This window comes from Leuciscus leuciscus (assembly GCF_965113295.1).
Source record: "Leuciscus leuciscus genome assembly, chromosome: 7".
NCBI lineage: Eukaryota > Metazoa > Chordata > Actinopteri > Cypriniformes > Leuciscidae > Leuciscus > Leuciscus leuciscus.
The window spans coordinates 26,436,334-26,448,386 of NC_138731.1; the positions used below are offsets into that span (position 1 = coordinate 26,436,334).

At 37.6% G+C, this 12,053-nt stretch overlaps 3 protein-coding genes across 4 annotated transcripts in view; 2 read left to right on the forward strand and 1 right to left on the reverse strand.

Annotated features, from left to right (window-relative positions):
- Positions 1-1,762, forward strand: part of lrrfip1a (leucine rich repeat (in FLII) interacting protein 1a) — a 34,508-nt gene extending 32,746 nt beyond the window's left edge. For both annotated transcript variants that reach the window (XM_082176751.1, XM_082176753.1), the window contains 2 exons: positions 120-224; positions 329-1,762. In XM_082176751.1, the coding sequence (XP_082032877.1) occupies positions 120-224; positions 329-436 (213 nt within the window). In that variant the 3' untranslated portion in view covers positions 437-1,762. The remainder of the gene's footprint in view (positions 1-119; positions 225-328) is intronic.
- Positions 1,327-4,376, reverse strand: tyw5 (tRNA-yW synthesizing protein 5). Its single transcript, XM_082176762.1, has 8 exons — positions 4,221-4,376; positions 3,982-4,136; positions 3,842-3,911; positions 3,500-3,544; positions 3,232-3,369; positions 3,010-3,097; positions 2,313-2,429; positions 1,327-2,169 (listed from the first exon to the last, which is right to left on the reverse strand). The coding sequence occupies exons 1-8, from the start codon at positions 4,314-4,316 to the stop codon at positions 1,895-1,897; spliced, it is 984 nt and encodes a 327-aa protein (XP_082032888.1). The 5' UTR covers positions 4,317-4,376; the 3' UTR covers positions 1,327-1,894.
- A 456-nt stretch (positions 4,377-4,832) lies between these two features.
- Positions 4,833-11,973, forward strand: maip1 (matrix AAA peptidase interacting protein 1). The gene is made up of 5 exons (XM_082176765.1): positions 4,833-5,173; positions 5,840-5,911; positions 6,041-6,167; positions 10,281-10,434; positions 10,682-11,973. Exons 1-5 carry the CDS (start codon positions 4,871-4,873, stop codon positions 10,758-10,760), a joined length of 735 nt encoding a protein of 244 aa, XP_082032891.1. The 5' UTR covers positions 4,833-4,870; the 3' UTR covers positions 10,761-11,973.
- The last annotated feature ends 80 nt before the right edge of the window (positions 11,974-12,053 follow it).

The window sequence follows — 12,053 nt, forward strand, 5'->3', positions numbered from 1 at the left end:
TAATATATATATTTTTATATTTGTATTAGTGTTTATATTTTTAACACATTTTACTCTTCTTAAAATATGAAATAGTGAATTAAAATTTGACATGGTTTTAATTGAAACTCCTTTTGTAGGTCACAAGGCTCGAGGGTCAGGTGACCCGGTACAAAGCTGCATCTGAAAATTCAGAGAAGGTGGAAGACGAACTCAAAGCTGAAAAACGCAAACTGCAGCGAGAGGTACAATAGCTTAATGCACTGCTTTCATCAAAATAACAGACAAAGTCCTACTTATATGTACATATAATAAAATTAATGGCTTGCTCAACTTTGCTTCATGGCAGTTACGATCTGCATTGGACAAGATTGAAGAGTTGGAGTCTAGTAACAGCCACCTCTCAAAAAGGCTGGAGAAGATGAAGAATGGCCGAGGAACAGCAGCAACTCCCTAATGGTTTCAGATCTGTCCCATAATCTGCCCAAGTTCACCTCCACTGCCTGTCCATTTCCCATTGGGCAGCCTCCAAAAGAGCTCTCTGCTCATAATCATTCACGCCCATGAGAACCCTGATATGTTACATCCTGCAACCGTGCCATTTCTTCCTGTTTAAGTTGAGTTCTTCATCTTTGGAGAACCCAATCAGGACTTTTTTGAATGATGCAGGACGACTTTTAGTGTGGCATGTTCAAAAGCACAAACACTGTAGTTCAAAAAGTTAGAATGCTAATTGTCTCATTTGAATGTTGCTATGACTGAATTTATTCAAACCTAACATGCAAGGCTGCCTGAGATTATTTGTAGAAGGATCTGAGAAGTTATGCTTTGGAATTCTGACTGTGAAGATCAGGACATGTTGTCCAGCTCAAGGAAGTCTGGGTGGTCGTTTGTTTGGTTTGTTGTAGGTGTGTAAGACACCTGTTGCTTCACAAAGACGAAAGATAAGTATGTGTGATGCTTTTATGTGTTCCACTCTCAGATATTTTATTAACACTGGTGAGTTAGCTCTTCCATATTTATCTGAATCCAAAGTTTCTGGAATATTGAGGTCACACAGCTGGATTTTGCCATCTGTGTTCTTTTATTTTTTGTTTCTCTAATGAATTGTCTATAATGGTCTTCCTATCATGCTGTTCCCTACATGTCAGAAAGACTGAAGTGTTATAAATGAAGATGAATACTGATTCTTAGTGAATGTTATTGTTGTATTGATGCTTACAATGTCACCCAACAGAAACACATTGATCAGGAATTTGTTCAAGGATTTCAGGCTGAGCAGCAACAACTCTTGATGTTTTAACTGCCTTTGACAAGATTTAACATTCAACCTCCAGGTGATGAAGAAAACTACAGGGTGGGCCATTTATATGGATACACCGCAACAACATGGGAATGGCTGGTGACACCAAAGTCCCGTTTGTGGCACACCAGTACATGTGAGGGGGCAAACTCCTCAAGATGGGTGGTGACCATGACATATACTAATGTGCCACAAACAGGACCTCAATATCACCAACCACTCCCATGCCACCACGGTGTATCCATATAAATGGCCCACCCTGTAGATTGAGAGTCATTCTCATGTTTTCCAAGCCATTGAAACCAATAATGAGAAATTCTGTGATCAGAAGCATTAATTGTTGAAGACTGTTGTGATCACAAGCGCAATTTATTACCACCAGCCCGGATGACAGGCGGTTCCACCCTGTTTACAATGCTTTAACATGTAGGTTAAATTTATGAACTGTTATCTGCAATAAAATGTCAATTTTAATTTAAACAGTTTGTTCATGGTCCATATACACATTCTCCTCACCACTCTCAGATTTCCTTTGACGGCGATGGCACAGCAAAGTCTTAATTTGGCATTTCCAAGTGTACAGCTCCATTTAGTCACTTTAGAATTAGTGTCTTAATCTTCCTGTGCCGCATCCATAGGTTGCCTAATGTACGCCCGACTTTGAATCCGCGACACCATGCGGCGAGCATAGAAATCCCGATACTCAGGTGGCAGTTCTTCTAAGATGCCTAGAGTCCTCTCCAGTGCCTGCAGCGCTCGAGTAGCTGCTACTGGGTCTTTGTTTCCATATGGATCTTTCTTATCATAACTCTCAGGTGGAAGATGCTTCCAGAACACGTTGACACCAACTCCAAACTGGAGAGCCAGGGTATTGTGAAACCAAAGAGCTGAGGAAATGCAATTAAATTTCATTTCATAAAAAACAAAAAGCTATTCTTTGAATGCAATTAGTTCAACATTACTTCAAGTTATGATTGCTGTGTGTAAGTATATAGAAGTTTAACTAATTGGCGCGGGTAAAGAATCATACCTGGGATGAAGAGCAGGTCTCCTGGATCCAGAAAACACTCGTAGCGGCACGCTTTCACAAACTCAGGATAACGTTGCAGATCAGGAGTGTCGATGTCCAAAACTTCAGACTTGTCCCCTAAAAAAATGACAATTCAACAATTATGCAGATGCATTTTACCAATTTAAAATCTAGTAGATACAGCTTTATCACACACATAATGTGTCTTTAGTGCATATTAAAGGTGCATTAAGCAACTTTTCATGTTAAAAATACCCGTTTTCTAACCCATACATGCTTAAACAATTGCCTGATGGGCTGAATGAGCCCTTCTCTGATCACTGAGATTGTCTCTATAATCCTGTAAAGTAAAATAAATAAGAGGGATTCGGGCCGGAATTTTAGACTGGGCGTGACGTCATGCGCGTTCACGGCACGCTCACCTGGCTGTCTGGCAGGTTTGTGTATTCGCCGCCATTCTCCGTAGAAGATGGATTCTAAGAGACCGGCTTGTAGTTCATTTCAAACACCAACGCAAACTCCACGTAAGATAAAAAAAAGAAAACTTTTGTCCGTGAGCGTGCACACTTCTGGCTGCAGTTTCGCTTGCCGCCAGAGGGGGCATAGTTCTGCAAAAACTCAGAGACTTGCGCAATGCACCTTTAATAACATTTTATATTCTACACATAGTTGTCATTTGTAAAGTACTAAGGATCACCTGTGAGGTAGAGATAAAGGGCATCTTTGGGGCTGTAGAGAACAACACGCTTTCGTCCTGTAACCTGAGCTAGAAGGTTGTCCATTACCTGATGGTAAACATTAACATAGCCGCCATAAGCCAAGAGTGCTTTAAAAAATGTACAAGAAACTGCATGGTCACATTCTCATTGTCTGTCTTTCTGCAAAAAATTGGAACAACTTATAGTTACGTAGAACTCACATCATAGTGTGTCCACAGCTGTAGACCAGGGGAACTAATACGAAAGACACTGGAGAAAAACTGCTCCGGCTCAAAGAACTGGGGTATATGGAAGTCCTCTGCCAGCTCAGGGAACTGCTTCTTTAAATCAGCAGGTTCCTCAAAGGGAAAGGACAATAATATTTTCTAGGCATTCTACAGTGAATATACCTGAGGCATATTACAGCTTTATTCAAATGAAACTCTACAGTCCCAAACAAGTTGGATATTAATTTCTAATTCAGACTACCTTACGAACATCTTCTCCAAGTGAGCGCAAGTAATAGCTTTCATCCTGTTGGGAAAAAGAAAATTGTGTTTGGCTCACAAAAAAAACTTGTGGGCCATAGCAAAATGATAAATAAAGAAAGAATGTCAAAGTATATGAAAATAAAGATACATTAAAATGGGTTAGTGTGTCTGAAGCCAGAACTACTTCCAAACTTTGGAATTTAACTTTAGAATGAAGTGGCACAATGCAATACATTTCACTTAAATATAATATTTGGATATTAAAAATCTTACAGAATATACTTAAAAACACCTTATCACACTGCACTTTTTAAAAGATTAAACATTAAAGGTAACTAACCTGACTAATGAAGAAATCAGAGTGTTTTGCCTCTGCAGCTCTCTGAATAAACTTGTCAAATGGCAGTGTCCTGAAATACAGAATAATGTTTTAACTTACACAGTTTTTGTTATTCTCAAGATCTGTGTTAAATCACACACCTGTACACAAAGTTCTTATGCAGAAAGTCCATCCTGGGCTCTGGGGACACGTGCACTTTGACCTCGCGGTCACCCCCTTTTTCTGCGAGGTAACTCACCGTCCACGCGCGCACACAGGGTCCCAGGGGCACGCGCTTTAACACCACTGGTCTGCGCTGAACGAGACACGTGTTTCATTTACACGCAACACACTCACAACATCGCAGTACATTGCTGTTATTATACATAACACGAGTTACCAGAGGATATATGTCCCTCAAGAAAGTCTCTCTGTCCACATCGGTGTATACGGGCACCTCCAGCTTTTCCTGACAGTCCATTTCTGACAATCTCATTCGCTGCACTCCTTCGCCTTCCGAAACTGATAGGAAGTCCAACTCGTTTCCAAGAGTCGATTCTTTCAAACAGTTCGTTTCAAAGAACCGGTTAAAATTCCGAGTCTCTAAAAATGCTCAAGTAAAGCCACGAGCTAGACATATATTGTTGTTTATTACTGTGTTTTATATTCATTATGGTGGTGAAATGAGTAGGTGAGTTGTTGACACGAGAATAACCTCTCAGAACCATTCAGTCTGATTCGTTAACCAATCGCTCAGCCCGCTCTGAGAACGGATTCAAATGATCAAATAAACCGACTCAAAAGAACAATGTGTGAACAAATTGGACACCGCTACTAGGAACATGTGTTCAACGTATTCTTTTTTACAAACAACACACATAATATACATTTAATTAATTTAAATAAAGTGTAAGTTTGTTTTGTCTAAAAAATACTGATATAGTGTTGAAATCCGTTTTATTTGTCTGTAAATGTGGAACTCTTCTCTCTTTTGTATGTTGTCAGTCGGATTTCCCTAACAGACGGCCCACTGAGGATGATGGGAGAAAGATGGCGCTGCCCTTACTGAGGTGCTGTAGCTGTAACAGGCCCGTTTCCACTCTGATCCGGTACTTTACATCAAAGCCGCATTTATTGAGTCAGTCCAGACGACTCGCACCCGTATCGTCTGCTGTGTGTAGTGTTCGTCAGTACAGCTCTGAACGGGGGAGACACAAACAGAACCAAAAAGTTGTGGTTGTCGGCATCCCGAACCCCTTCATCTGGTTCCGAACCCGCATCTACTTCTTTCTCATCCGAACTTACTTCGACAAAGAGTTTAGCATCGAGGAGTTCTCGGAAGGAGCCAAACAGGTGAGTTATAGATGCCAATATGTGTCTTCTTTATGTAATGTCATCACATCATGAACTAAACCGACGTCGTGTTTTTTTCTTCTTCTTTTTTTCTTTCTTCTTCTTTTTTTCTTTCTTCTTCTTTTTTTCTTTCTTCTTCTTTTTTTCTTTCTTCTTCAATTGCTCAACCGACGACATGTTATGGACACTAAATATGAATAATGTTAGATATATAACAGTACTTGTTCATAATAATCTTGGACCAAAAATTAATGTCTTAATTGATAACATTTTATAAGACTGTCCCCAACTGTCTTTTAGGCATTTATATAAGATTTATACTTTATGAATGAACATACCAAAAAGATGCATGTTTATTTGTGAATTTCATTGTATCTTTAGCCTATATCAATAAATGCCAACTTGTAAACCTTATTTCACATTTTGTAAAGGATATGGAGCACTATAATATGTTATACGTTTATACCATTTCTAAATCTCAATAATAACATAATCAAATGTATGTTTTTTTATTTAGTTTTTTTTTACTTTTCATGCCTCTTTCTTTCTTACTTGATCTTACTTATCTTTCTTGATAATTTTAATACACATACATTTTGTTATTTGTCAACTGTTTACTGTTTTGAGTTACATGATTTAAACTGAATATTAAAACTTCTCTCTCAGGCTTTCTCACACGTTTCAAGATTGCTGTCTCAGTGTCAGTTTGAGTCTCTTGAGGGATTAGTGGCTAAAGATGTAAGTACATGTCATGAAGATAACAATTATCCTATTATTTTCCTGTTGAAGATTATTTAATGTCAATAGGAGTATATTATGTTTATATAATAAACTCCCATAATATATGATTTCTATTCTCTCCCATAGCTAATAGAAAAACTTGAGGAAAAATGCGCTCATCTGCCTTTGAGCCACCAGAGGGCGCTGTCAGCCGAGTCTGATGAGATCATGTACACAACTACTGGAGATGTGGGCATTTACTATGATGATAACGGTGAGACCCTATAAGCTTCATACCATGCAATATTCGCCCAGGACAGGTAATATGTTTAATTATTGTTTGTGGGTGAGTAATTCAAGTAAAAAAAATAGCTTTGTAGCGTGCATCCAGCATATTCTCCTCCTTTTTATCGGACTGGTTCTTATGAAAGCCAATTTAGGTTACTAGCACCCAGTTTCACAGACAAGGCTTAAGCCCAGTCCCAGACTAAAATGCATGTTTGAGATGTTTTTACTGAAAGTTTTTACTTGCACTGAAATATCTTAAAATATGTCAGTGTCATTGTTTTGTCTCAAGATGCACACCAGTGATTCTAAGGCACGTTTATAAAAGCTACTCGACTGTCCCAATTGAACTAAGGCCTACTCCTGGCTTAATCTAAGCCCTGTCTGTGAAACCAGGCCAAGATGTTTTTAAAAAGATATAATTTTGTTTGAAGTAGTCCATAAATTCATATGAATGACAACAATATTTGTAGTTTCTTTCTTTTCATTTACAGTGATGTGTCTCAGTGATGTGTTTTGGGTTCCTGTTATGATAACAGTAACCTTCTCAAATGTTTACAGAACAAGCGGGAACCCAGTGTGCCTGTATCTTTCTCTATTGCTGTTCTATTACAAGATAGAAAGTCTAAGGCCTTCAATAGTCGTACAGCAAACCCAACTAATCTGGTGCCTATTACATGTCAAACTAAGATTGCTGTGGGGACAAAAAGTAAGACTGTTAAGTTAGCACTTTTGAACATTCGCTCACTTAAAAATAAATCACTTCTAGTCAACGACTTAATTACCACAAACAACCTGGACTTTATGTTTCTAAATGAAACCTGGCTAGAAGACAGCTGCAGTGCAACAGTCCTCAATGAAACAGCCCCTCCTAACTTTACTTTTATGAGTGTCTGCAGAGCTGTTAAGAGAGGTGGGGGTCTAGCTGCTCTTTTTAAAGATATCTATCAATGTAAGCAAATATCATTTGGGAATTACCCGTCTTTCGAATATCTGGGTACTGTGTTAAAAGGTGCTCCTCGCATTTTACTTATCATTATTTACAGGCCTCCAAAATATTCTCCAGCCTTTGCTGAGGACTTTACAGAACTGTTATCAACAATTACCTCAGAGTTTGACTGTTTTGCCATTGCTGGAGATTTTAACATTCACATAGATAATGCAGAAAACAATATGGCAAAAGAAATCAAAACTGTTTTAAAAACTTTTGATCTGACTCAGCATGTACATGGACCCACACACAATCATGGACACACTCTAGATTTACTTATCAGTAAGGGTCTAAACATCTCATCGATTGTTATTAAGGATGTAGCACTGTCTGATCATTTCTGTATTTTCTTTGATATATTGATCTCTCCTGCCATTGAAGCTAGATCTGTGTCTGTCAAGAAGAGATGCTTAAATGAGAACACTAGTGTACTATTTATGAAGGCTATATCTTTAACACCAAGCATATCTGCTGACTCTGTTGATTTTCTCCTTGATTCTTTTAACTCAAAAGTTAAAAATATAATTGATGATATTGCTCCTGTTAAAGTCAGGAAGAAGAGTGGCAGACAAAAAGCACCTTGGAGAAACTCAACAGCAGTGCAACATATGAAAAGACAATGCAGAAAAGCAGAGCGCATGTGGCGGAAGACAAAACTTGTAGTCCATTATAACATCTACAAAGACAGCCTTCATGCTTTCAATATGGAACTAGGCAAAGCTAGACAGACTTTCTTCTCAAATATTATAAACAGCAATTTAAACAACACACGCACTCTTTTTGCTACTGTAGAGAGACTGACAAACCCCCCAAGCCAGATTCCTAGTGAAATGCTCTCAAACAGCAAGTGCAGTGAGTTTGCTTCTTTCTTCTCTGAGAAAATCAATAATATCAGAAAGGTGATCAGCACATCCTTGAGTTGCACTGAGGTCAGACAGATCAGACCACCTGAGAAAGTAGTTACTATGTCTGACTTCAAAGAAATTGATGGCAAAATTTTGGAAGAAACCGTACAGCACCTTAAAACATCAACATGCGCTCTTGACACACTTCCCACATCTTTTTTCAAAAGTGTGCTAAACAGTTTAGAAGCAGATCTTCTAGAAGTGGTAAATGCTTCACTTCTCTCTGGGAGTTTTCCAAACTCCCTAAAAACTGCAGTTGTCAAGCCCCTCCTGAAAAAGAGCAATCTGGATAAGACCATATTAAGCAACTATAGACCGATCTCAAATCTTCCTTTCATAGGCAAGCTCATTGAAAAAGTTATCTTCAATCAGCTGAACAAATTCTAAAGCTCAAATGGATACTTTGACAATTTTCAATCTGGTTTCCGACCGCACCACAGCACAGAGACAGCGCTCATAAAGATAATAAACGATATTCGCTTAAATACTGATTCAGGAAAATTATCAGTGCTGGTACTACTCGACCTCAGTGCTGCATTTGACACTGTCGATCACAACATACTTCTTGACAGGCTGGAAAACTGGGTGGGGCTATCTGGGATAGTCCTAAAATGGTTCAGGTCATACTTAGATGGGAGAGGTTATTATGTGAGTATAGGAGACCATAAGTCTGAGTGGACATCCATGACATGCGGAGTCCCTCAAGGCTCAATTCTTGCGCCACTCCTGTTCAACCTGTATATGCTCCCAATGAGCCAAATAATGAGAAAGAACCAAATTGCTTACCACAGCTATGCAGACGACACACAGCTGTACTTAGCCCTATCGCCTAACGATTACAGCCCCATTGACTCCTTGTGCCGATGCATTGACGAAGTCAACAGTTGGATGTGTCAAAACTTCAATTAAACAAAGACAAAACTGAAGTTATTGCGTTTGGAAACAAAGATGAAGTTCTCAAGGTGAACGCATACCTTCACTCTAGGGGTCAAACATCTAAACATCAAGTCAGGAATCTTGGTGTGACACTAGAGTCAGACCTTAGTTTCAGTAGTCATGTCAAAGCAATAACTAAATCAGCATACTATCATCTGAAAAATATTGCAAGAATTAGATGCTTTGTTTCCAGGCAAGACTTAGAGAAACTTGTGCATGCTTTCATCACCAGCAGGGTGGATTATTGTAATGGACTCCTCACTGGCCTTCCCAAAAAGACCATAAGACAGTTGCAGCTCATACAGAACGCTGCCGCTAGGATTCTGAGCAGAACCAGAAAATATGAACATATCACACCAGTCCTCAGGTCTTTACACTGGCTCCCAGTTAAATTTAGGATTGATTTTAAGGTACTATTACTGGTATATAAATCATTCAATGGCCTAGGACCTCAATACATTGCAGATATGCTCACTGAATATAAACCCAACAGATCACTCAGATCATTAGGATCATATCAGCTAGAAATACCAAGGGTTCACTCTAAGCATGGTGAGTCTGCTTTTAGCTATTATGCCAGCCGCAGCTGGAACCAGCTTCCAGAAGAGATCAGAGGTGCTCCTACAGTGGTCACATTCAAATCCAGACTCAAAACACTTCTGTTTAGCTGTGCATTTACTGAATGAGCACTGTGGCGCTGTTCGTCCGACTGTTTGTACTGTACTGTATTTTATTTTATTTTTCTAAACTGTTTTAATTATCCTTATTTCTTTTAATTATTTTAATTTCTCCTATGTCAGCAGGGCATTTAGCCCGAAACTGTAAATGCCCACTCAGAAGGTAAAAGAAAGTGATAATGTGAAAGTGACGTGTATTAATGTGGGTTTGAAAGTAGAACAGTGTTTAAATGACGATATTAAAGTTTTCGTCTGAGAAAGAATGTGAACGCAGTGCTAAAGAAAGTGAAAAGAACGTGTGAGTAAATGAGGGAGAAAAGAAAGTTAAAGGAAAGTTGATAGATGGAAGTCGTAAGAAGATTGAAGGTTAAAAGAAGGAAAGATTTAAGTCTTAAGGGAATCCTTTGAAGGAAAGATCTATAATAATATAATTTTTTATTTTTAAAAGTACTGTAGTTTATTTAATTTTTCTAAACTGTTTTAATTATTCTTATTTCTTTTTATTATTTTAATTTCTTCTATGTAAAGCACTTTGAATTGCCATTGTGTATGAAATGTGCTATATAAATAAACTTGCCTTGCCTTGCCTACAGGGAGGAAATTTGTAAGTATTTTGATGCGCTTCTGGTACTTAACGAGTGCCAGAATTCCTGAAGATGGTATGGAGGGAGCAAAAATTTTCCAGGTTGCCATTGGTGGAGAGGGAGAGAGTCCAGAGACCAAGAGATTGCTTACAGCCAATTATGAGTGAGTACTGTGATTACTCTTCATTGCTGGTGTATTGCGTCTCATTGTGAGATTAAGATGGATTGCAAGATTCTTTCTTATTAAATATTGTTTATGATAGTTTAAATTGCTTATAAATATTGTGATTAAGAGAAGCTACCATTTACCTTGAGTTAATGTCCAGTAATATCAGTATTGTGTTATAATTGTAGTAAATATGTAAACATCAGTAAAAGTTATGTCTGTCTTGTTTTCTTTGTTTTGGCAGATTCCAAAGGGAGTTTACCCAGGGTGTGACTCCAGATTGGATCATCACAAGGATAGAACACTCAAAGCTTCTTGACTAAGTGTGCTGAACTTGGAGAGCAATATATATATTTTTTCATTCAATATTCCTCAACATGCCAAAAAATGTAGCCATGAATCTCTAACTCTCACTGGAAAAAACAATTGTCAGCTCCAGATACTCTCCATGGACAATTGAAAGTTATGAATGTTGGTTTCATGTGTGCTTCAGTGGATCACATCTCACTGATCTTAGATTAAGATTAGTGATTAATGTTCAGATTAATGTTTGCAACTTTATTGGCCAAGTTTGAGCATACAAGCAATTTGTTGCCGGTTTAGAGCAAACCAACAGTGCTGGACTGAACGAGACATAAACTAATACAACATAAGTCAAATTGTAAACACATTTAGGAACACAACAGTTTTTTTTTGTTTTTTTTACATAGAGTTTTGGTGTCAAGTTGACTGCAAATTGTGCAAACTGTGCAATTGAACTGTAACATTGTATCAGAAGCATCTGAAAACCTTTGAATCACTGCTTGGATCATTTGAAAGACAGGCTAATACAGATTGATGAACTGACCTTCTTTAACGGTTTTATCAGAAATGATATCTTATGCAAAACAGCAGCAAGAAGTAAAATCTGTTTTTTTTATTTAATATTAAAATATCATAATTCATCCAAATATTGTACATTTAAATTATTTTGGCTGAGTATTATAAATGGTTAGTTATTTTAATGGAATCGTTATTTTGCCATATCATGTCATATATACAGTACAACTGAAAAATAGCCATATTTTTTATCGTTATTCTTTTTCTCTGTTTGGTACAGCCTTGTTTTCTATTGAACATGTAATGCAGTACCTTTTAGAACTTTGTAACTTAATATGTCTGTTATGTAGTAAGTTAAGGAAGTGTTTCTATAAGGATTTTCAGAAATATGCTCTGGTGAAGCTAAGACACCTTTAAACAGTGTTAATTATAGCTGGATTATTAATTCAGTGGCAAGAAAATGAACAGGATTTTTTCATAACTGGTTTCTGTAATTTCTAAATGCAGTGTTTTGAAGTGAAAGATTTTAAGGCAATCCAACATAATCCACACAAAAAGTGCAGATGTTATTGCTCATTGTTCTTTTTTCTGCTCTGGCTATTCTGGCAAATAATTGTGTTAGTAACAGGGAAAATACAAAATACTAGAAAGATGGAAAGTGCCATTTTTCATGGTAAAAATGACATGATTGTGATTAAAGAAATTTGCTATCTTTAATGTTTTATCCATTATATTAAGAAATATAAAGGCAATATGAAAGTGTGCTGCATAAGATGAATTACTGATATTTTATGTGT